The sequence below is a fragment of the Acipenser ruthenus genome, chromosome 1 (assembly GCF_902713425.1).
Source record: "Acipenser ruthenus chromosome 1, fAciRut3.2 maternal haplotype, whole genome shotgun sequence".
Lineage (NCBI taxonomy): Eukaryota > Metazoa > Chordata > Actinopteri > Acipenseriformes > Acipenseridae > Acipenser > Acipenser ruthenus.
This window is the reverse complement of record NC_081189.1, coordinates 67,863,825-67,889,782: the sequence shown is the minus strand read 5'-3', so window position 1 is coordinate 67,889,782 and position 25,958 is coordinate 67,863,825. Positions and strand designations below refer to the sequence as shown.

General features: G+C 40.3%; 1 protein-coding gene across 3 annotated transcripts in view; it reads left to right on the top strand.

Moving 5' to 3' along the window:
• Positions 1–25,958, top strand: part of zgc:154142 (uncharacterized protein LOC555481 homolog) — a 53,642-nt gene that overhangs the window by 6,567 nt on the left and 21,117 nt on the right. The window contains exons 4-13 of one of the 3 annotated variants that reach the window (XM_059028173.1): positions 649–742; positions 2,072–2,212; positions 8,324–8,421; positions 9,101–9,227; positions 10,146–10,376; positions 12,054–12,275; positions 14,063–14,203; positions 14,762–14,998; positions 15,363–15,548; positions 17,960–18,069. In XM_059028173.1, the coding sequence (XP_058884156.1) occupies positions 649–742; positions 2,072–2,212; positions 8,324–8,421; positions 9,101–9,227; positions 10,146–10,376; positions 12,054–12,275; positions 14,063–14,203; positions 14,762–14,998; positions 15,363–15,548; positions 17,960–18,069 (1,587 nt within the window). Of the gene's footprint in view, positions 1–648; positions 743–2,071; positions 2,213–2,345; positions 2,970–8,323; positions 8,422–9,100; positions 9,228–10,145; positions 10,377–12,053; positions 12,276–14,062; positions 14,204–14,761; positions 14,999–15,362; positions 15,549–17,959; positions 18,070–25,958 lie in introns of those variants that run through there. The other 2 variants (XM_034034983.3, XM_034921658.2) reach the window with 2 other exon arrangements.

Below are 25,958 nucleotides of genomic sequence, written 5' to 3'. Positions count from 1 at the left end.
CTTTTTCAACTATCCTTTCTTCCACCTCCTTTCAAACTGTCCCTTTTATGGGGTTGAAGAGTTCCATCACCTGAACTTGGTCGACAACTTCCATATGGAAATGAAATATATTGGAAATATACATGTTGTTTATTTTAACATATACTGTAATATATTGCAATGTATCACAGATATTTAGCAATCTGTTAATATATTTTCTAAAATGTAATGTCCTTATATTTCATTTCCATCATGGCTAGCAGAAGTCTCACCTCATAAAGAGGGTGGTTACTGAAAAGCGAGAACCTGGTCCACAGCTCTTCTGTCAATTCTATTTATCAAAAATCATTCATGATAATGTTTTTGTCTTGCTTTGTGACGTAACTTGAAACATACTTTAAATCAGCAGATGAAGTAAAGAAAAAAAATGTATATGTAAAAATGTGACATTCTTGATGGTCAGCTGTTGCCTGTAAAAGCAGCGCTTCTACAATAATGTTAGAATTGTGCTGTCCCTTTCAATCACATTGTACATCCTGTTTAATTATTTCTGGTTTGAAACTTAGTAAGGAAAAGCCAGAAGCAAAACAACCTCCAGGGAGATAACAAAATAAATGATATCAACAGCAGCACTGGGTGTTACTTAAAGTGCTTTTCCTCATGTTTCAGGTTATCCAGTTTTGGTTTGAAGAGTTCTCGCTGGAGGATACCAGCCTGTGTACCGGAGATTCCGTCACTGTAAGGGACAACCTCGGACTTCTGGGTAGGACGAGCAAGACTTCTTACAGTGTTGAGTTACTATACCACAGATGGAAACTGAGGTTTAAAACAGTATTCAGCAGCATTGGTTTTGTATGTGAAGGTCCCAAGTAGCTCACTGCCCCTTGTTCAGATCTTGTCTGGCATTCCACAGGGTGCATTGTCCGTACAGTTCTGCAGGGTTAAGGAAAGAAATTGAGTTGAGCTAGTTCATCTCATTGCATTGGCCACTTCTGGTTAGTCGTCCTGTAAGTCCAGGTGGAGACTTCTACATGGCCCTTGCCCCTAGGGTTCTGTAGCTCGGTTCTTCAGCGGGTGAAGAGATATTGGCTTGACAGAATTTCTAATTGGCTAGAATTAATACAAAATAAAATAATGGTAGATTCTATGTGTTTGTAAATGTGACACTGTTGGATGTAAATAGCTGCACCATAAAATAATGAAATTGAAAGGTTTTTATCTGAAGTGATCTTTTGTACAGCCAAATCATGTTTTTTTTTTTTTTGTTTGTTTGTTTTTATGTCAAAACTTAGATAAATACGTATTTTACCATGAAGGACTCCTCAGTGTCAGGTGGACATAGTCAGTTCTTAAATAAAAAAAAATGCTTTATTTTTTTTTTATTAACCCAGTGCTGAGATTAACCCACTTATAACACTTTGAAAAACAATATCATTTAATTACATCACCATAGTACTACTACTCCATAACGATTTGTTTTAGATTTTCTTCGCCAGAAAAAATCAAAACAGTAGTATTGAGATTCTATGGCACATACCACAAGCATTGCTTTCAGGTTATTCCTTGTGCAGTATTACATCTTAGCCTGTTCTCCAGGCTTGCTCGGCGTTAACAGCAGCCGGACACTCTGTTCTCATAATTCACACTTTCATGCAGCAGTGCTCTAGGAGTGTTGACATTTAAGTCAGTTCATCCGCAGAGATAGTCAGTATGTCATTCTGGAAGTGCTGTTTGGCACAGTACAGCACTTTACCCACATGTTTTGAGAATTGCGTCATAAAAACACAATATTGGTATTCAATGTTAAACACTTAAAACAGAGTTACTATATTTTCTGTCTGATATTTGTTGTTGGGTTTTCTAAAAAAAACCCAAAAAAACAACAAGGATATACTATAGGGCTGTTCAAATCGATGGTTACAACAGTAAAAAAAAAAACTATAAAGCCTGGAGTCTTACGAGCACTGCAGCAGTACACAACAACACTACATATAAGGGGATTTCAGTCCCAGGGACAGAGAATATGGAATATAACTGGGATTTATGACCACAGCCCTCATGTGATGCGTTGCCCTTTTCTTTGGCTCTTTAGGAAAGTTTTGCGGACACGCAAAACCCAAGACATTCTTTTCATTGGGGAACACCTTGTTGGTGCACTTTGTGAGCAATGACAAGCGGACTGACATCGGGTTCAAGGCCATGTACAAGGCTATGAATCCAGACAAGGTCACTGGTAAGTTAGTTTTGAGTGTCACATACTAATTGTTTGTATTTTGTCATGTTGGTGCACTTTCTTTATTCTCTAGTAGAATCAGGGGAGGCAGGAGGACAAATAGATTGAAAAAAAAGCACTAAAACAGAGATAGTGCATGCAGTCCGCATTTTCACTGTTTCGGGGTTAGCGGTGGGGTTGTAGGTAGGTTAGACATGTGGCAACAGGTTTCGAATTTTAGAACATCACGCACATGACGTGGTTGCTAGGCAATTTCCTGACACCGACCGTGCTGTATGTTCAATAGGCATGATACAGTTGTTAAGGGGGAAAAAAAAGTTTTCTGTGCTCCTACTCCTACCGTGTACTTCTTTCGTTTAAAAAATGATTTTTTTTTTGTGGAAGTGAAATGCAAGCCTGTGTTCCTGATTTGTGGCGATGCAGTTTTCTGTCATGAAAAAATGGCGTTACAACACAAAGCACATCAAATATGAAGAATTTCAGGGACAACTGCATGCCGACAAAATTAAAGCATTTAAAAAGAATTTGAATTCGCAGCAAGCAATTTTTACAAGACCAAGAAAAGAGCTGGACAGCGTTGTACAAGCAAGCTATGCGGTGAGTGAACTTATTGCAAAAAAAAAAACAGGCTTCAATTACCATTTGAAAAACTGAGTGGTCCTGCTACTTTCTGATGGTCCCCCAGCTATGGCTGGATCACAAAACTGACTTGTTGGCCTGATCAAGAAAGAAATGAATCGCCTCAGCCTTGATCCAAGTAAGTTGATTGTGTGTCACTGTGTCATTCACCAAGAGAATCTTTGCGCGCAGTCCATGAGACTGAACAACGTTAGGTCTGTAGTTGTATTGAGCCTTAACTTTATTAAAAGTAGAGGATTAAATAGCCGCCCATTTAAAGAGTCATTTAAAGACCTTGAACCAGAATATGGTGATTTAGTTTGTTATTGTGAAGTGCGGTGGCTGAGCCGAGGGAGCACGCTGAACGGGTTTCATGAACTGAGGGAAGAAGTAAATATTTTCATGGAGATGAAGGGAAAACCTGTGGTTGAGTTGAGTGACCCCAAGTGGCTGTGTGACCTGGCATTCACGGTTGACATAACGCAATACCTTTCGGTGCTGGTGGCGGATCAAGATTTTTCCACATGGCTGACAGCTATGCCACTGACCTAGGCTGCGTCCCAAACCGCACCCTTGCTCACTCGTTACCTTCTCTTGAGGGGCAGAAGTACTATGTTCGCCATCTTAAGGGTTGTCCCAATTCCTTAGGGAACGAGTGAAGGGAGCATTATGTGCCCTTCACTGCACCCTTAGACTGAGTGTACAAAACAGTTGACTTCTGCTGAAGTGTTTTTGTGCTGATGTATATTGTATTGAGTCGCTTAGCTAATATCTTTTTAAGTCTATGATCACTATTTAAATATATGATTAGAAAGTACAGCGAAAATTCTTTTCAGTACATATGGATTGCTGGAATTAATTATCTATCAATTAATTAATTAATGAACTAGATATGTAGCTGCAAAACTAGGAGATGATATTATTTTATTTTATTTATTTATTTTTTAAGAAATACAGGGACAGAGGAAGAGACCCTAAAACTGGTCCAGCTGCGTGCAGCAAACGATGTCCTCTTCAAAGGGAAAAGATACACTGCAAAGCTGGGCTGGGAGTGACATTTGAAACTTGTATGCAGCCTGCACACTTTTATCATTTCCATTATATGTTTTTGCAGTGATTAATAAATTAGTGTAGAACCTTTAGCCATTTCGCAGTGATACAGAATATAAAGCAAAATATATTACCTATTTGGATTTAAAGTAAAATAGATATCTTATTATTTAAAATATTATTTAAAACAAAACCAAAAAAAACCCATAAATATTAGGATACATTATTAAGTACATGTTCATAAGATGTGGCAAAGTTTGCATTTTATTCAAATCAATATCAAAGTTTTTCAAATTATCTCAAAGTTTAAAAATAACCATATGCATGTAAAATGTTCTAAATATCTCTTGTTCGCTCAGTAGGGCAATAGCGCGACTAAGAAGTCTCCTTCTTGCCGAAATCCTTGCCACAGTTCTTTGGAACAGGAATAGTGCAAATGTTACAAACATTCTTCCAAACTACAATCTGACAACAAAAGATTGTGTAGCTTCTTGCTCAGTCAAAGGTAAAGGCGCTGAATGATGATGCTGAAGTGCGTCTCATTTAACGCTTTTAGCTCCTCCCTACACCCTACTCCCTCGCTCACCCAAGTGCACGCTGTGTGACGTCAGTAAAACGTCACGCGAAGTGTACACTTGTCAAAGGGTGTAGGGTGCAAGGGAATGGTTTGGGACGCAGCCGACTTAAGGGGCTATGCACACCGGGAGCGAAGCAAACGACATGAATACAGCACGAGTACATAAAAAAAAAAAAATACAACTGTAGCTAGTCATGAAAAGAAAATACTGTCTGCGTTTGCTCCTTTTGTGGAGACGAAATAAAACAAAGAAATAGTCTGGGTACACCACACACTAAAAAAATGACATTTAACAGTGAATGTTTATATGTGATCTGGTTTAACATGTAATTCATTCAAAAAGAATACTTCTGCACATATTTCTTTGTAAATACTGAGAAAATTAGTTTAATATTACTTTTTCTTACTGATTTTCAGTTTTAATAAAATCTTCAGTTAGTGTGTGAATGTGATTATTATTATTATTATTATTGGTCAACATCATTAAAACAAAGAAGCGTCATTTTACAGAAATATGAAACCAGTGTGCGGCGCTCCCTGTCACTTTGACCAAAATTAAGGTGAAATAAAGAGATAGACATATCATCAATTTCCAATTGTTCTGTTATTTCTTGCCATATGGCGCCTTTCTTTTTATTGTCTTTATAACCACTGACACTGGCATCATAAAGAACATTATATGTTTCGACTTTAATAATGAAATTCTCGTTGATGTCCATTTCTCTTTTATTTCTGTGGTAATTTCTGTGTGAACGAGACAGACTCTGTCCGAGTAATAACGTGTTGTGTACAGAAACGTAGAAGGCTCGCGCAGACAAACCGTCAGTTTGAGACAACAAGGCAATTCTGTGTTTGGAGTAAGGGTGGAGTTTGTGTAGCAGCTACAGGAATACCGAATGGTAATGTACACCTCTTCATGGTGATATGCATGGACAGTTGTATTGGATTTACCGCTGTATCATGTTTAAAGGGTTTCGCAACCTTGCAAACAATAACAAACTTATGCACAAAGGTGAGAATCCATTGCATGGCCATGAGACTCTCAAAATTGTGAAAAACCGTGAGTTTCACGGGTAAACTTTGAGACTTGACATGCATGCACTTGCAAAGAACCACCTGTGTGCCAGATTAACAGACAACAATTTACAAAACCATTTGCGAGTGGCAACATCTTCAGTGCCAGAAGATATCACAACACTCACCAAGGAAAAGCAATCAACCATCACACTAAAAAAAAAGCGGGTGATTTTAAACTTTAAAGCTTTATATTTAAAGAAAAAAAATTGTCTCAATTTCTGTGTTGTTTTAAACTAAATTAAGTTGGTATTTTGTGTGTGGCCCACAATGGATTTTTTCCATGGGCCAATGGCCTGTGATAGGAAAAAGGTTATCCACCCCTGCTATAAAGCAGTATGGTTACAACACATACCTTTTGGCAGTCTAAAAGCACCCATATTATCCTAAAGCATACAATATAACAACCTCTCTGAAAGAAATATAGTCATCATATCCTTATAGCATTATGCTTCAATATAGGTGAGATATAAATTCAAGATTATGATTACCCTCTTTTAGAGACATATGTCTTGAAATATAAAACAGGACAAGGACTGTCCTCTGAACAAAAGGCTCTGAGTATAACACCAGCAGTTAGCTTGTGTTACCAAGACCGGCTGATATATAAACTACAGTTTTGCCCTGATATTTATAAGGCATTTTCTCTGCTTCGTGCATCAGATGGCTGGCGTGAATATCTTAGGCACCTGGTTCAATAGCTAGCTTCCTGGTCCTAAGTGTTCCTAAGCAAAACCAACCAAAACAAAGGCTTGAGTCATGTGACATGAGTCGGCTCCTAAGCTTAGTTTGTTTCCTGTTACTCGATCGTGTCAACAGATAGCGTTTCGGTTTCAGCGTCCTTTAAAAGCGTAGGCTTTGTGCTTTCCATTGATGTCAGGCATGCTCGTATACGTGCTTTCTAGCACCCCCTCATTTAGTGTTCCAGTGCTGTGACACGCAGCAAATCGGTAGGTGTGTTCAAGTGCCTGTAACTGAAAAACAGAGTTAGAAAGACAGTCACCAAATGAAAGAATCTTAGTACCCCCACAAAGGGCCCTGGTTATTTTAAGTTGCTTCTGCTGATAAGAAATTTAAGTACAAGCACATTCCAAGGGGCTCCATCAAGGTTATTAAATTAGGTCATAGTTTTGCTGAGTCTTCTCATTTTAGGCTACCACAGATTTCTGCAATAATATTCAGCTTTTTAACAATTTCTAAAGCAGTACAGAGTTTTACAATATTCAGGGCTTGAATTTCATTTTTGTGTGCTGGGGGGATTTCCTCCCTATGCCGCAGCCAATGGGGGGGATTCCAAAATTTTAGGGGGGGAATGGCAAAAGAAAAGGCACTTTTACATATAAAAAACTATATACTGTATATATTTTACTCCATCATCATTCACACTGGTGTTGCTTTAAAATAAGCTGCTTTCAGGAGACCTACAGCTGTTCATCACTGTGAGACAGAGCACTCTCCATTACGGAGCAACAGGCTCGAAACAAAACCCAAGCTGTGAACTCTGTCACATTATGAGAGGCTTAATTTCAGGCAATTGTAGTTCTGGCTAGGAGTACCGTCAGTGCTTACAAAGGTACCACAAAATGTTTCTGTCAGGACAACTGAGGAAGTCAGCAGCTCTGGTGACTTTTAAAGCAACAAAAACGTATTCACTGCCAAACATGAACTACTTTAAATGTGTAATGGCTGCAGTATAGGATACTGACCTTAGGTTTAGGGTTTCGGTGTTGGGAGAGGATTATTCATTGTTTTATTAACAATAATATGATAACCAATCAGAGTGCAGTGTCCTGACAGGAACATTTGGTGCTACCTTTGTAAGGACAGCTACCGCATACGCACACTGAATACGTCTTTGGAAAGCCTTGTCTGTACTTTTAAACAAGCCATGAACCAGGTAGGTGGTTTTTACGGTGCCTGAGTAATATATGCGTAATCTTTGGTGCCCTGGCGCCTCAAAATGAATGGGGCTGAGTTTTAAGAGTTAAAGCGACAACACCTAGATAGACTTAATATCGTCTTTTTTTAAACTGTTCACTTACTGCAGAGTACTGAGTTTCTATAATCCTTAAAGGTAGCGGCCGAGAATCACGTATGAGAGAATAAAGTCTTGCGGTACTTAAAATATCCAGCACTACCTTTATTTATTTATTTTAACCAAAACTACTCAGAATGCAGCTCATAGTGCTTTTGTCACAGGCATTCCCAATTTGGTGAAAAATACAGTTGCTTGGTGTCTTAAAATGTCTCTGCTGAAAGTTGCAGTAACTTGGAAAATGCGCGATTCCTGCAATCCTGTGCTGAAATTCAAGCCCTGATATTATAATATTATTGCCCTGAACAGTTACTTTTAACAATGCTATTAATCACAGTGTCCAGTTTGCATCCAGGATATCAGACTGTTCCTAGCAGGATTGAAAATCTTTGTCCGGTTGTGCTTTCAGTGGTTCTGTAAAAGCCACTACAGGGTTGGGGATCCATTGCTGAGCATCACAAGTGTGGGTGGCAGTTTTAAAATCTGATATCTGCAAAGAACTTGAACCCTGCTTGCCGATCTCCCATCTTTGCATTCCAAGTCTCCCAGATGAGCCCACTTAACTGGGTGATCTGCTTCACGCCCCATAGATCAATTTCTTTTCACATTGACTGGTTCAACACTCGAATGAGAAAATGATAATCCTTGTGCAAGTACTGTCGGCCTGGAAAGAACAGTACCCACTGCAGGGACTTGCAGGAAGCACATTTCCTTTGGGTGCCTCTGATGCTAAAGTGTTCTCCATTTCTGTTTCCAGAAATAGTTGATGCCGGTGGCCATTTGCAAGGTGACCGTGGAGATCTACTTAGTCCTGGCTTTCCAGAAATGAACTATGAAAATGATGTCCTGTATCAGGTACACTACACTATTTACTCAACCCAATGTAACAAGCAGTGTTTGTGTGATTAACTACCGATTCAGAACCCCTAGATAATTATGCATACACGTGATACATGAGCTTTAACCTTTGTAGACTGGATTGTAGACTGTGGGTAGTAGAACTGTCAGCAGGTAATACTGAAACAAGATGAGAGTTTTACTGATTGGTTTCATGGTGCAGTTAGAAACGAGTCCTATTGCAGTGTGTCCTGCTAATAAATAGAAATGCATCAGTTTCTATACATTTGTGTAATCAATAGCATGTGATGCTGGATAATACATTTCAGCTAATTTATTTACATTTATTATAGATTGGATGATATTCACAAAATCATTTGAAATACTGTTTTCTTTTACACATTGTGCACATTAGTTTTAGTCATATTTATTAAAAAATAAATGATTGAAACTATTCTAGAATGTTGTTGCTTTCATTAAAGTAGCTCAAAATAAGTTAAACCTTTTGAATAGGGTCCATTGAGAAGAAATAGTGTACTAGTTGATCTTTGTATTATTTATACAGTATATCCAGGACCACCATATTCACAGCGTGTACTGACAACAGTTGTTAATAGGAGAAGTTGTTCTCTTAGTCGCATCACATTGTGAATGCACATGGGATACAAAGTCACTGCCTTTTCTCTGTACTTCGCAGTGGAAGATCACTGTGCCTGCAGGGGAACAGATTAAGCTGGCATTCTCTTTTTTTGATCTGGTGCCGGCAGGCTGCAGTGACTATGTGGACGTGTTTGATGGACATCTTGCTGGCTCTCAGTGTTTGGGTAAGAGACATTCGTGACACAGCATAACTGCAACTGGACTGGATAGAACAAGTTTAATATTCCATTGCAAATAACTCACAAATACTAACCTGCATTTGAAGGTGTTCTGTTCTGTGGACTTCATTAGAATTCTCAATATAGGATTTTTACAGTAATTTACTCATAATCCATATTAGTATATTCAGCTATAAATATGCAAAAAATATACAGGAGGTCTGTTCCAATCTATAAAAAAAAAGCACACAATAAATTTAACTCACATTATTGCCTTAGACATTACTTAATCTGTAGCATGTGCAACATTAAAAGACTCCTGAGATTTAAAAACATATTTCCAAGCATTTCCTCCATTCTTTAATCAATTCCAGTTTTTTTAAAAGAGAAATAAAATCATGTTAATGTTAAAAAATGAATTGCAAAACACCCTGAGAGTACTTAAGATGACTTGAAATAAATGTATATAACTTGGTTGTTTGGTTCTAGTTTTGTAAAAGTAACAGGTGTTTTACCTCCTACAAAAATGATTAATTAAAGACTGGAGTAAATACTTTGAAAATATAGCCCATTAAGTCTCACATATTTACTGAATAAACTTGTGCAAAGTCACTGCAATTTGCCATAATACAGTATTTAATGTGATCCACAAAGGAGTTTGCTTTTCATATGCACTTCTTTCTCTCCATCAGTCCTATTTTTCTGATGGTTCAGTACTATTGAATATTGATACAGTATCTGTAAAACCATAATTTTAAAAGTACAACATTTTTTCAATAACGTGTGCTCACACTGCCAACCTGAAGATATATTGGTTCAACTTTTATCCAGTGACGTCTAAATAATTATTTTATTTTCCTTATGAATATTGTGTTTCAAAATGGTACCATATAAAGCAATGTGGGTGTCCTATTTTCACCACAGGTCACTTCTGTGGTGGTCATGTTCCTTCACCACTGGTGTCTACTGGCAATACCTTGGTGTTTCGATTCAAATCCGATTCCCAAAACACCTCAAAGGGCTTCAATGCAACCTACACTGCATACAGACCTCAGGCAAGCACCACTCCAGGAGCTGCTTCCACTAAACCCACTACAACTGGAACAACAACAACCACGACAGCAAAGCCCATAAGTACACCACCGCCCCCTGTTGGTAAGTAGAATAAATGTATCTGCCTTCCGCATGCTATGAGGGTTATTTATGAGAATTTGAGAGCAATTAATATCCAGCCTTGAAACAAGAATAAGATGAAATATTTAAAAATGCTTTTGGAATAGAAATGGATGGGAACTAATATTTAGTTTGAGTGGAATGCAATTGGTTTTTTCTTCTTCTTCTTCTTCTTCTTCTTCTTCTTCTTCTTCTTCTTCTTCTTCTTCTTCTTCTTCTTCTTGTGCTCATGAAAAGTGGTGGATTGATAACACTGAATGCTGGAGGTGTAGTCTTCACTACTTATCCTATTACAATGCAAGTTTTCCCATAAGTTTCAAACCACAAGGGGCAAAGGAGCAGTTTAGTCTTCATGCTTATTCAAACATTTTTTGATGCAAAAGTGTGTCGAATTGTGTCGAATTGTGTCAAATTGTGTCAAATTGTGCGGTGGTTTTGTGATCCACTGATGGTTGTAGACCACCACAATTTGTTATGTGAAAGACTAGTGCATGAACCCAGTAACCCAGTGGGCCACTTAGCCTCCCTGCCTGTCTATTTCTAAACACATGATAGAATAGAAGAAGAATTGCATTAAGGTTTTGCTTTGCTTTTTATAGCAGCATCAAAATTCATTAGCCAGCTTGTGATGAGTCAAAGGGGTTTCGGTCTGTAATTCAGCCTCCCGACAGTAGAAGGCATCAAGCTAACTCGGGACTTCACTTACCAAGGTCTCATGACCGTGACGAAAGTCATCTTTACGAGGGGCGTCACCTGGAAAGGGGCGGAAGTGCGAGTATGTAAATCCTGGTCACTCGAGTCAAGTGAGTTGTAATGACACTTGTCAGTTTGGGATTGGTGTTCCACTGACTACAGGGGCGGGGCTTTGCATACTAAAGGGAACGCGCTACTGTGTACCGGGTTGGTCCTTGAAAACATAGGCGGGGTTATTGGGCTTGAGGGAGAGACACAGTACAGTTTGTTTTGGTTTTTGGTTTCTTGTCATGGTGTTTTGGAATACAAATAACTGCTATCTTTTGTTTATCCTTTTCATGTTTGGGATATCTTCAAGAGGACTGAGAGACGACTGACCCTCCATTCTTTTCGTTATTTGTTCCAGCACCCCCTCCCTCACGCCATTCTTTTATTTATTTTTTATCGTGTAACAAAAACAATAAACATATTTTGGTTACACGTAAATTGCTGTCTGGACATTCCATTAATACTCACGCCTCACATTATACTTTTTTTTTATTTTTTTATAGAACTTCACTTTTGTTTTTGTTTTTCATTCGTCGTCAAAGCAAAGCAAGGGTACAGAGAATAAATTAGATTACCTTGAGGTGAAAATGTCCCATCTGGAAAACCTCACCTGATGAATCCATCTCAGTCAGGCAACTGTCCACAAGGTTGACATTCAGTGTCAGCTGCTGCCCCAGCTTCACTTTTAGGTTAGGTGTCTGACCTATTTTGTATTGCTTCAGTGGCAAGCGATTACATTAGCTACCTAACTTTCTATAATTCTCCCTTGGTATAGCTAAAATGTTTACTGTTACATAAACTGTAAAGCTACAGACATAACAAAAAAAAAGCCTAGATCCTGACTCACAGAATGAGTATCAACTACACCATATACAGACAAAGGGAAGGCATTACAACTTCTTTGTTTTTGTTTTGCAGACTCTGGCTGTGACAGCAATGGTGTTCTGTATAGCCGCAAGGGAACCATCCATTCCAAGCACTACCCAGAATCCTACCCTGCAGACCTGCACTGTACCTGGAACATCACTGTCCCCCTGGGACTCCTTGTTAAATTAACAGTTGTGGACTTGGCCATTGTGGGGGATCCGGGTCAATGCAGCAGAGACAAACTTGAAGTATCAGACAGCTTGGAGCTACTAGGTACGCCAGTCTGCTTGTATTACAAACCATTCTGTATGCCATATAGTTATGTGGTGTAAGCATTCTTGAAAAATATGTTTCTTCCACAATTTTCAAAATAGAACGTCCTTATATCACGGCGTATATGAGAGAGAGAGAGAGATACTAATCCCTACCAAATAATGGGTCAAATAGTGGTTGAGTACAGCATCCAACGTTGTTATGTTAAATGGATGGTGTAGGATCTTAAGTTTTAAGTGTATTCATAAAGTCAAATTGTCAAATTTTTGCTATTACCTACTCATTTGCAAAATCCATGAGATTTAACTGAAACCACTTGCTTAAATTGTTCCTGAAGTTTTTTTCCATTCTAACATGAACTGGCTCATTTATTTTATACGCTGGTAATTAAGTCAAATGAGTAGAATTAAATCTGACAAGTAAGGCATTTGGTTAGAACGGACCCAGTTTTATTGAGGGCGTTTTAAAACAGAAAAGAGAGAATTCCGATTTTAAAATGTGCATTTTTTTTTTTTTTTTGTAGAATACCCAATATGAATTTCAGTTGGTGCCACAGAAGCAGTTGCTGTCTGGGATACAATGGCTCAGCTGTGATAATAAAGCTGTGTGTCTATACATTGTACACCCAACTAAGTAAAACCAGCTGTGCCAGGCCTTTTACAGTGTCGATTTATGTCACTTGATTCGGTTCCTTTATATAACATTGCCTCATATTGCATTTATTATATGTTCTAATAGTAGGAGATAGGCTCTTGCTAAATGGCAAAGCACCTTTTTATTTATTTATTTTTTTTAAGTTTTCAGTCTGCATGTACAGTGCTGTGGAGATTGAAGCACATGCTGTCCTTCTGTGCCCTTGCTAATGTCTGTCGCAGAGGCTTGCTGTGATTGGAGAAATCCGTAGCTGGCTCACTGCAGGACAAGCAGCTGGCCTGGCCGACCTTCAGCGGAGCAGCTGTCTGTGCAGCAATAAAATGTCGGACAAAATATGTCTGAATCACTGCAGGATTGAGGAAGTGATAAAAACAAGTAGAGATGGAATAGAAAAAACGCTTAAAAAAAAACAAAACAACAACAACAACCAAAAAAAAAAAACAAGAAGACAAAACAACAACTGTAGGACTTCTCTAAAATAACTGACCGGTTCTTGTTGCACTTTTGCTGGCACAGACAGGGCTGGAGCAGTTGTTATTTTACCCATGGCTGCACACTCCTGCTAAGTCTGGCGCTGGGTGCTTTGCTAATGTAGGACATCAACACAAAACACTTAACTCCTTTACTGAGATACAACATGTTCTTTCAAGCCTGAATTCACTCAGTTTCTGTGTTTTCTGGTCCTGGATCTCTGTGTCTTGATTTTTCGGTTACTCAAATAACAACTGAACAGTATTTAAGTATTTTAAGAGGCACCTCATCAAAGACATAAAATATAATAACACGCTAAACTTGTATTGCTTGTGGTGGGTGGATTTAGAATGGAAACAGACCGTCTCTATGTCTTCCTTTTAGAGATGTTGGCTCCTAGCACTGAGGTACAGGATTCTTTTCATTTGAATAAATACCAGTTGGCCTAGAACACCTGAAAGGGGAAGAGTATCACATCTGAATTTACTATGTGTCTGTATTAAGGGAAGATCCATCTCCTTATAGGAGTGGGATATGAAACACGTTGCTATCAAGTGTTTATAGGAAAGCTACTCATGAGGATGTGTACAGTCTCGCCACAGTACTTACAAGCAAAGTAAATGTATGTGGCTGATCTTTTCCCTCTTGCCTCTCTCCCTCAGATTCTTATTGTGGATTCGTTCTGCCTCCGGTGGTTGTCAGCTCCAGCAACAGACTCTTCCTGAGGTTTCAGTCAGATGGACGCTTGGCTGACCATGGATTCAGCGCAAAATGGGAGGCAGTATATCCGGAGGATACTGAAGGTGTAGTGTAGTGCTTGCTTTATATGCAGTACATATTTTAAATGTCAGGATAACACATTTTGCATAATTTAATGTCTGTGGAAGTGTGCAGTTTGTTACAATAGAAATGTACATTATTACCTTTTAGTGTGGTAAAATTAAGTGTAATGCCCTGATAATCCAGACCAGCAATATTAATTCCTAAGGATATCTGCACTGTATAATGTTCCTTAGTGTTTTTTGTGAGTTTCTACAAAAGGCTTACAAAATGGAATACATGTAAGAACATTAATATTTCTGTTGATGAAAGAGAATATATGTAAGTTTTTTTGTAATAATTGTTTATTACATAAACATACATATCTTGGTGGTCCAGTGGTTAAAGAAAAGGACTTAATACAAGCAGCAGTTGTTGATGCATAGTTCACCCCTTGGTCTCTATAAGTCGCTTTGGATAAAAGCGTTTGCTAAATGACTAATTAATAATAATAACTGAAAATGAGATCACCAATTAAAACCCTTTTCCATCCATACATGGCTCTATATAACTGCAGGCTGCAAAAATACCTGTTTTTGCAGAAATCCAGGGATGTGGCGGCACCTTCCACGAGGAGGTGGGTGTGATCAAGTCCAAGAACTGGCCCAAGAACTACCAGGGAAACAGCTTGTGCTTGTGGACTGTCGAGGTACCTGCAGGGAAAAGGATTACGGTGAATTTCACCCATTTTGAGGTGGAGGAGCCAGCCCCATTTACCAAGAAATGCTTTGATAACCTGGTCATTTACGATGAGGCAGCAGGTATCGCAGAGAAGTATGGTGAGTGTTCCTTTGAGCCGTAAGCAGTGCTGTTTGAAGACTTGGTCATTTTAAAAACTATTGCTAAACAAGCGTCTGTTATCAGCCCCCTGCCAAAGTCTTATCTGCTGAGCTTTCTTGACCATTGTGACTGAAACTGATTTGCCCCATGCAACTTTCTGTACATTGCAGAATCCATGTCAGGGATGCCATTTCTACAACAAAAAAAAAAATGGTCACATGAGGGAAGGTCCTTTTACTCGTGACTTTGTTTTACCATTGAAAAATAGCTTGTGAAAAGAAAATGGTCATTGAGACTTGCTTGAGCTGGGTGTGTTCTCAGTTTAAATATAATTAAACTAATGTTACATTTTCATTTCCCCAGGTCCATATTGTGGAACTAAACTCCCACCAGCAATTACATCCAAGGGAAACAAGTTGGTGATGCGCTTTAATGCAGATTTCTTCACTGAAGCACAAGGATTTCGAGCCTACTGGACAACAGATCCCACAGTACCACCTCCTACAGAGGTCCCACCACAGCCGAACCCCTGGGATAACATTCCAATCGGTAATATCTCATTCTCACTGCAATTAGGAAAAACTGTACACATCAAATGAGAACTAGGATATGGTTTTCATTAAAATCAAAAAATTAAAAACAATTCAACAGTGTAACAAAAAAGGTACTAGATATAAGACCTGGGGTTACTGGTTCCATTGTATGAAGGCAAATATAATTGCTGTAGTTGATCAGTAATAAAAACAATGAACATATTTATTTATTTTAAATATATAATGTGGGTTAAACTGTTAATGATACCTAGGCTTTAAAATTGTGTATTTGTTTTACCTTTCATTAGCATTAAAACATTTCCACAGGTTCCTTACTAAAGAGATTGTTCAAAAGTGAAATATGACTTGCACCAACTCAAAAGAACAAATCAGTTTGGATTTGAGACAGAAACCTAAACTAATTGGTTTTATAGAGAAATCAGCCATCCGAGGCTGTTATCAATGCCAGGCTGTTAACTGCTGCAGAAACAAGTTGTTTTCTACCATCTTACCTAATTCATTTAATAAACAGAACAATAATTCCCCAGACGATTGCAGGGTAAATGTTTAAAGACATCCATTCCAGCTGAACTTTGAAAGAGGCTTTATTTACAGGACCTCTGTTAACCACATGTTACTAATTATAAACAACAGCCAATATGGGGTTCAGTACAGAGGGTTTGACAGGATGTTATATACTGTATGAAGGAATTATCAACAGTCTCCTCAGGTGGGTTGAATTTGGCCTATTTTGTTGTTCATGCTATTTGTAAATTGATTGCCCAGACTCCAGATTTTGTACATTGTTAAAACTGCTGTATCTCACAATCTTGTTCAGTTCTAAACTAAAAAAAATGACAATTTGTTGTACATTGTAGTGCCAATTTGTGTGGTGGGCTTCACTACAGAGATGTATGGAAAAGCATGATAAATGAAAACTTGTTTACCTTGTTAAATATATATATAACTTAACCCATGAGTTGTGCAGAAATTTGGGCCAGTGAATTTAAACTTACTAGCATAGGGTTGCTTCAGTAGTGTGCTTCAAATTGCATGACTACACACCATCTCTTTTAGGAAAACATACAGTTTACATTATGCATCAACCAACAGGTAAAACGTTTAGAGGTGATCTAAAAAATATTAATTTGTTTCAAATATGTCCTATGCCCCTCTGACTGCTTTGATATAAACATTCCCCAAGCTTAGACTTACTTAATCGCTGCTAATGTGTGCCCAACCATGTTTAACTAGGTAAATGTAATGTTAATTAGGTAAATGTAATGTATTAGAAAACCCACGATAAACTTGAAGGGTTTCATTGGAAGAAGGTTTAAACATTTTAACCTTCATCTGCCATCTCATCTCTAAGGTCTCTTTCCTGCTGCAATGAATCTGGAGGTCAAGGGGACTGTGTGATTTACATGTATCAGAGCTTGAATGAGAGCAAGTTATCTACTAATATGACTGTGACAGAAAGCAAATGTATCCTAGTCAACAATCTCCCTCCCGATCTGTGAGGGCGCTGTATAACAGGAACAGTGTGCCCTGTAGTGGATGGTTTGGCAGTTCATTCCAGGGTCAGTCGGAAACCGACCATATAGGAAGGGGACGGAGTCACAATGCCAGAAGTCATCGCCTTAATACAATAAGCGATATGTCAGTCATAGATTGGAGGATACATGATTGCACTAGCTATCGAAGGGAGCTGTCGCTGTCAAGCCAGCATCCAAACCCAGATCCCAAACACTGCACCAGTCACAAATTAACACCAAATTACCAAATTACTAGTTGCCAGCACTATTATTGAATTCAGGAAAATAAAATAACTGTTTGCACCGTGAACTCTGTCTGCTGTTGCCGTTGCTGTTTAAGCATTATATCACCACTACACCTGTGCACTGCAAACCACACGTTCACAATGACACAGTGATATATTTCAATGTGTGGACTGTATTTATTAGCCCATTATACCCTATATATGTGCATCATCATCACTATTAAATCAGAGCCTGCAGCCTTTTGGTAAAACAGAGCAGAAAGATTGTAAATGAGAAACTGTTAAGTTATTAATGGGAAGATGTTTAAATCTTTTAATTGGCTTCCCCTTGATTCGAAAGTAGTGTATCCAGCTGTGTCAGTTTCCTCCAGCAAAGCTAGTTCAAAAATGCAGATGAATCAAGCCTTAAACATAAAAGGCTGTGAATGCCACTCGTTTCTTATTTAAAAGTATAAATAGTTGGAGTGAAACTGGGAAAAGATCTCTTATCTGTCTATGTGTACTGTAAAGAATTTCCACCTGGAAATCAGAGTGAAGGAAAACTATTAATGTGACTTAAGAGAACCCCCTGAATATATTATTAAATTATTCATATCTATCATAGGTTGTCTAATATAAATACAATATTATATTTGTTTCTTTTCCAGACTGGCCAACAAATTGTGGAAAGCCCACCATTCCACCTCAGATCAATACACGTATTGTAAATGGAGAGCCTGCTAAACCAAACTCTTGGCCTTGGCAAGTTTCCATGCAGGTCGGTATCTAATACGTTTTAAAATAGTATTTCTATGATAGATAAAGTGCAAAAATAATTTGGTTTCATGTGGCCACACAGCACACAGGCACCAGACTGGGGAAACAGTGGGGTTCCAGTGGGTTACCGTATACAATATTGATTGAATATAGTTCTATGTAACAATGATTAAGTGATATCCTTCTCATGCTCTGGTTTTGTGGCCAATTCTGTTTTAACACTAGAACTACCAAGGCGGTCAATTTGACTTGTTTGTGGTTTTTAAATTTAATTTACTCCGCCTGTCTGGCAGATATGGGGCTGTGCGTTTATGACTTTACCTAAATATATGTATTTATTATCCTGACAAAGTATGAGATGCAGGGTTGTAAAAATAAGGGAGACAAACATACCTTGAACTACCAGACTGGTCAAATTGACCGCTACATAGAAAACAATTGTGTTTTGCTTATACAGTACAGTATTTTATTGTATTATTTGTATTTATAAGTCAGGACTGTGCTGGCGATGTATTGAACTGTGATTGGATCAGTCTGCGGCCCTTACATGAATGGCTTCTTGTAATCTAAGGTGTCTATTGTAATTCAATCAGCCTTTTGTTGCATCTACTGTCTGTCATGTAAGCAGTTTTTTTTTGTAACTCAGGCGTCTACTGTCTGTCATGTGAGCAGGTATCTCCTGTGGTCTATTTTTAGAATTACCCAGGTTACTATATATGTCGGAAGTTACCCAAAGGAATTCAGTCTTCCACAATTAATGATTTCCATTACACGAGAGTAGATGTTAAAACTTCATGCTGATTTGAACTCGGCTCTCGCCAAGATAAGCACCAACTAAGACGTAGCTTTACAGTAAACTAATGTGATCCATATGCGTCTCCATCCATTTACGTTTCCTTCCATATGATGATGTAGATATCCTTCTGTCTGGTGTTAATGGCTGAAGTGTAATGCTGGCTCCAGGGATCAGCTTATTTTGCCTCCCTGGCGCATCAGCACACACAACGGCTGCGATGCTGGCTCCGGGGATCAACCAAAGTGCGGCCTCCCCAGCGCATCAGCATGACAACCGTCTGGATTGAGCTAAGTAGGGTACATCTCTGGGGTTTTCAAGTGGGCACCTTCCATCCTCAGTGTTTCGTCGACTAGCCCACGACACCTCAAGAGGGCTCGACGGTGATTCTGGCGTCCCAGCATCACCCCCCTCCGTCCCCCACTCAACTCAGCCCAGCTTACTTACCTGTCCCCAGCCAGAATCTTTCCGTCTCAACCACAGCCAGTTGCTGCTCCTCTCTGCTGCTTCAGATAAGTTCTTCACTGTGCGACGCAACTCTTGGCCACTGAATCCGACGTCTCTGAGAAACCGGGTTGTAGAGTGTGCCACAAATCCTCGACAACCCACTTCCACTGGGTAAACCCGAACTCTCCATCCTCGCTGTTCCACTTCAGTGGCTAGTTGAGCATACCGCAGTTTCTTCCTCTCATACGCCTCATCTACAGCATCCTCCCATGGCACTGTTAACTCTACCAGGTGAACAAGGCGTGCTGATCCAGACCACAAGACAATATCTGGTCGAAGGTTAGTGGTGGCAATCTCAGGTGGAAAAATAAGCCGTTGACCAACATCTGCCAGCATTTTCCAGTCTCTAGCAGCTTCCAGTTGTCCTGGGCGAGGATTGGTTTTAACACCTTTTCTTGGTGGTTGCTCTCCTGGGCGGAGGAATGTTGTCTTTTGTGTGTAATGTTTTGATGGAACAGGTGGCAACTTATTGGTCATGTTACGCTTGTCTTCCAATGCTAAGGCCAAACATCGCAGCACCTGGTCATGGCGCCAAGTAAACCGTCCTTGGCTAAGAGCCACCTTACATCCTGTCAAAATGTGCCTTAATGTTGCAGGTGATGAACACAAAGGACATGAGGGATCCTCTCCTACCCAGAGGTTTAGGTTCTGTGGTGATGGGAGAACATCATATGTTGACCTGATGAGGAAACTGATCCTGCTCTGTTCCATTGACCATAGGTCTTGCCAGCCAATCTTGCGTTGTTCCACACTCTCCCATCTCATCCATTCTCCCTGTTTGGCCTGGGAAATGGCCTTTATACACCTCATCCTCTCCTCCTGCTTTTGCACCTCGTTGACTACCAGCTTCCTTCTTTGAGCTGGGGCCGCCTTGTGCCATGTAGGAGGAGTTGAACTGAAACCAAGACCCCCTCTTCCATGCTGAACTTGCCCCATGATATCACCAATTCGAAGGGCAGCCTTTGCATCTTCCACAGCTTTCTTTGCCGCCCACTTTCTTCCAGTTTTCAACACAGGTGCTGCCTCCCTTACGCATTTATCCCGTGACTCTACTAATGTCATTTCCAATCTGACCTTGGCGCACTTAAACTCCTCGGTTAGAGCAGAGACTGGTAGCTGCAGTATTCCTTTACCATAAAGTCCCACTCTGCTGAGGCAGCGTGGAACTCCCAACCATTTCCTGATGTATGAACTGATTAAAGCTTCCAGCTTCTCTACTGTTGTCAAAGAAACCTCGTACACAGTCAGTGGCCACAGCAACCTCGGCAGTAGACCAAACTGAAAGCACCAGAGTTTTAGTTTACCTGGTAGAGCGCAGCTGTCTATGCTCTTCAACCCTTCCACTGCTTGTTGTCTAACTTCTCCCACACGAACTGTGTCCTTTAGATCCCCGTCGTACCATCTCCCAAGACTCTTCACTGGCTTCTCAGACACTGTTGGTATTGCCTCACCATTAATGAAGAATGTTTTATCTACTACTTTGCCTTTAATTATAGAGATGCTCCTTGATTTAGTGGGCTTGAATTGCATTCGTGCCCATTCAATGTTATTGGTTAATTTGCCCAATAATCGATTAGTGCAGGCTACTGTTGTAGTCATGGTTGTCATGTCATCCATGTATGCTCGAATTGGTGGTAGTCGCATTCCAGAAGCCAAGCGCTCTCCTCCTACTACCCATTTTGATGCCCTAATGATTACTTCCATTGCCATGGTAAAAGCCAGCGGAGAAATGGTGCATCCTGCCATTATTCCAACTCTAGGCATTGCCATGTAGTGCTGAATTCTGAAGTTGAAAAACTGAATTGCAAATCTCCAAAATAGGCTTTCACTAAATTTGTTATTGTCATCGGTACACTGAAAAAATCAAATGCTGCCCAAAGTAGTTCATGTGGCACTGAACCATATGCATTAGCCAAATCCAGGAATGTCACATGGAGCTCCTTCCTCTCCTTTTTAGCTGATTGAATTTGTTGCCAGATCACATTGATGTGTTCTAAGCAACCTGGGAAACCTGGAATGCCCGCTTTTTGTATTGAAGTGTCAATAAAGCAGTTCTTTAATAGGTAAGCTGACAATCTCTGAGCAATAATGCTGAAGAAAATCTTGCCTTCTACGTTTAATAGGGAAATGGGACGAAACTGACTGATGCTTGTAGAATCTTTTTCTTTAGGTATAAAGACTCCACCTGCTCGGCGCCATGCTCTTGGTACAACCTGTTTTTCCCATGCCACTTTCATCAATTTCCACAGAATTCGTAGAACTCCTGAAGCACTCTTGTACACTCTGTATGGAACTCCATTAGGCCCTGGAGATGATGAAGCCCTTGCTTTTTTCACAGCTTGCTCTATTTCTTTCCACTTAGGTGCACAGTCCTCCATTTGGTATTCTGGTGGATTGATAGGTGGGATGTCTGACGGAATTGACATAGGCTCCTGCCTTTTTGAATCTGTATGTGTTTCCTCCAAATATCTCTCCAGCTCAACCTTAGATGCTTTTAGTGTGCCATTCTTCTCACTGGTGAATAACTTCTTTACAAATTTGAATGGGTCTTTATAAAAGTTAGCTCTCGCACGCTCCTTCTTTTTGTAGCGTTTCCGTAGGCGCTCAGCTCTGCGCAATGTTGCAAGCTTATCTTTTATGACCCTTTGTAAGAGATTGAGTCCCTCCTTCTGACTTTGTTCTGCTCTTCTCCATTGGTTCCTCAGCTGTCTCCTTTCTCTAACTAAGCGTTCAATCTCCTGCTGCCGTCTAGACTTTCCAGGAATAGTTTGTACTTTTTCCTTCCTTTTTTCAACTCCAAACCTCTCACTTCCATATGCGTAGATGATGTCCCCAAATTTATCCAGCTTCTTTTCAACTGTTCCACTTAATCTTTCCAATGCAACGCAGAGATCTGTGTTTACTGTGTCCCATGCAGTTTTCTCACAAGCTCTTGGCCATTTAACTCCAGGCTTGTGCCCGTTGAGGTTCTTTTCTCTCTTATGCTGGTTTGTTTGACCGGGTTCACAAGGATCATTAGGTTCATCACTAACTGTGTCCATGCAAGTCCTCCTCACATCTATGACAGGGGTGCTGATATCCTGCGAACTGTGGTTTGCTTCCTGTCGCTGGATTTCATTCGACTGACTTGACTGACTTCGTAAGAAGTACTGATCAATGCGAGGCCCTTGTCCCTTCTTCCTCAAGCATTTCATTCTCCCTTGATGAATCTTCAAACCCCTGACCGTTGTCGCCTTGCTCCAGCCGCAGACACAAACCTGGAGAATATGAAAATGAGTTGCCAAAGACTTAAGACTACTGAGCAATGCTTACAGTTACTGCAGAATGTATCTGAAAGTGAATCTGGAGTCGAAAAAGTTGTTGCCACTGATGAAACTGACTCTGGTGAAGAGTGTGTTTGTGTAGGAGAAAATTCCAGCAGCAGTGAAAGTGAGGACAGTTCCAGCGAAGTGCCAGGACCAAGTGAGCAAAGATATCACCCCAGCACTCCTTTGAGAACACCTGGACACAGAATCGAACTCGCAAAGGGGCGTGGAAGAGGACATGGAAGAAGACGTGCTCCTGTTGCACCCCCTGCACCTGTACCAGCCACTTCACCTGTACCAGCCCCTGCACCTGTACCAGCCACTTCTCATGTGGCACCCCCTGCACCTATACCAGCTGCTTCGCCTGTACCAGCCACTTCTCACGTGGCACCCCCTGCACCTGTACCAGCCGCTTCGCCTGTACCAGCCCCTGCACCTGTACCAGCCAAATCTCACGTGGCACCCCCTGCACCTGTACCAGCCCCTTCATCTGTACCACCCCCTGCACCTGTACCAGCTACTTCTCACATGGCAACCCCTGCACCTGTACCAGCTGCTTCATCTGTAACAGCCCCTGCACCTGTACCAGCAGCCTCTCCAGCAGTAACGCCAGCACCACCAGGTATTCAAGAGGTTGGTCGTGATGGCACTGTTTGAGACATTATAAATCCTGGTCTCCACGCTGCAGGAAGAAGGGGTCAACCAAATGTTTTGAAGGAAGTTTCAGGACCCACTCCATATGCAAAACGCAACATCTCTGATGAGAGCGTATTGGGTGCTTTTCATTTATTGATAGATGAGTGTATGCTTCGCCACATACAACGCTGCACTGAAGCTGAAGCCCACTGACAACTAAATGATGATTCCTGGTCATTGCCTTTGGAAGAATAGGAAGCATTGATTGCACTATTGTTTGTTCGTGGAGCATATGGTGCCAACGGCCTGTCGCCGGAGAGCTTGTGGTCCATTAAGTGGGGACCTTTTTTTCCAGAGACAATGGCACTGAATCGCTTTTATGAAATTATAAAATGTGTGCGTTTTGATTTGAAGAGGACCAGAAGTGTGTGCCTTCAGAATGATAAATTTGTCCTGCCATCTGAAGTTCGGAACCGCATCATTGATTACAGCATTCTCACTACAAAAAAGAACATTACAGTTGAGATGCTGCTTTTTCCAACAAAAGCAAGGTGTGGGTGGGCTCAATATATGTCTAACAAATGGTTTGTTAGACATATATTGAGCCCACCCACACCTTTGGGTGGTAGTGGACGTTCAATCCAAATATTTGATAAACAGCTACCCCTACTTGGGCAAGGATGAGACTCACCCAGCTAACCAAAGGGTGGGTGACAGTGTGGTACTTCAGCTAATGGGAAAAGAGAGAAATGTTACCACCGACATTTTTTTTGTACCTCACTGCAATTGGCAAAAGAGTTGAAGAAGAAAAAAACAAGCTTGGTTTTCAACTGCAAATAAACAAAGGTGAGAACTGCCACTATCTGCAGGAGACCTGCACACAGAGCTGTACTCCACTGCAATTCTGAAGTACTCTGACTGCAGGAGACCTGCACACAGAGCTGAACTCCACTGCAATTCTGAAGTACTCTGACTGCAGGAGACCTGCACACAGAGCTGAACTCCACTGCAATTCTGAAGTACTCTGACTGCAGGAGACCTGCACACAGAGCTGAACTCCACTGCAATTCTGAAGCACTCTGACTGCTGCACTCTTTAACAGTTTACAAGTGCATTTTAGACCAGATGGCACAGGAAAACTCAGTGAAAGCTGGGTCTCGCAGGTGGCCTGTTCATGTGTTTTACAATGTATTGGATCTCGCAACCATCAACTCTTTTATTCTTTACAAGGAATGCACAGGCAAGAAGATAATGAGGAGAAATTATATATTGCAGCTGGCCGAAGAACTTCACCAGAAACATTTTGAACAGAAAAAGAGTGCAAAGCAGGTACCAGCAGCTGAAGGTGGCGACACTGGTGCCAGCCGCAAGCGTCGTCAATGCCAGGTTACAAAATGCAATGACTCTTGATAGCTGTGTCCAATGAGCAAAGGCAGTGTGTGGAAAGTGTACCGCATATGTGGAGAAGCACAACATCTGTGTGGATTGTGCAAACACTTAGTCTTCTTTGATAACATGTTCTGGTGTTGCGATTGTCTATAAAACCCATTTATGTTCAAATCTTTCTTTTTTATTTACATAATTTAAGTTGCGTATTTGCGCTTTATGTCTGTATAGAAACCCATTTATTTTCAATTTCTTGTTGCTTATTTACATTGGTTCGGTTGTACAGTTTCGTATATAAATAATATACTAGTATATACACTTATTTATTTTCAAATGTTAGTTTTGTTTATTTTTTTATTGTTTTTTGCAGTTGCGCTTTATATAACGTGTCTGTATATAAACCCATTTCTGTTCAAATGTTCATTTATTTACAATGTTTCGGTTGTGCAGATATTTTATATGACGTGTCTGAATTTGTCCTGAGGCTGTGTGGTCCAGTGGTTAAAGAAAAAGGCTTGTAACCAGGAGGTCCCTGGTTCAAATCCCACCTCAACCACTGACTCATTGTGTGACCCTGAGCAAGTCACTTAACCTCCTTGTGTTCCGTCTTTCAGGTGAGACATAGTTGTAAGTGACTCTGCAGCTGATTCATAGTTCTCACACCCTAGTCTCTGTAAGTCGTCTTGGATAAAGGCGTCTGCTAAATAAACAAATAATAATAATATTTATGTTGTCTTTAATACAGTGGTGTGGCAAAGTGGTTTGTAGTGCACAGGTGCAGTGGTGATGCAGTGCTCAGGAATGATAGACACATGACAGTTCACAGTGAAAAAGCAGCTCTTTATTTGCTGACAAATAATGATACCTGGCTCTACACAATGATGTGTATCGCTCAGGCATACCACGAGTTTCAGTCCCGAAATATCATACACTAAACAAGACACACACAAACACAACACAGTCACAAGACCAGAGTGAGTGCTCTTAGTGAAAGTGGTGATTTACAGGTTTATTCGTGCACAGTGGTGAAGTGTAGTCCAGGTTTAATTGCTGGCAGTTTAGCTAAGCTCCCAGAGGTCAGCCTTCTATAATGACAAGCACAGACAGTTACGACTGACCCTGGAATGAACTGCCAGACCATCCAGTACGAGGCACACTGTTCCTGTTATACAGCGACCTCACAGGTCGGGAAGGAGATTGTTGACTAGGATCCATTCGCTCTCTGTCACAGTCGGTCAAATTGACCGCTCGTGGCAGTTCTAG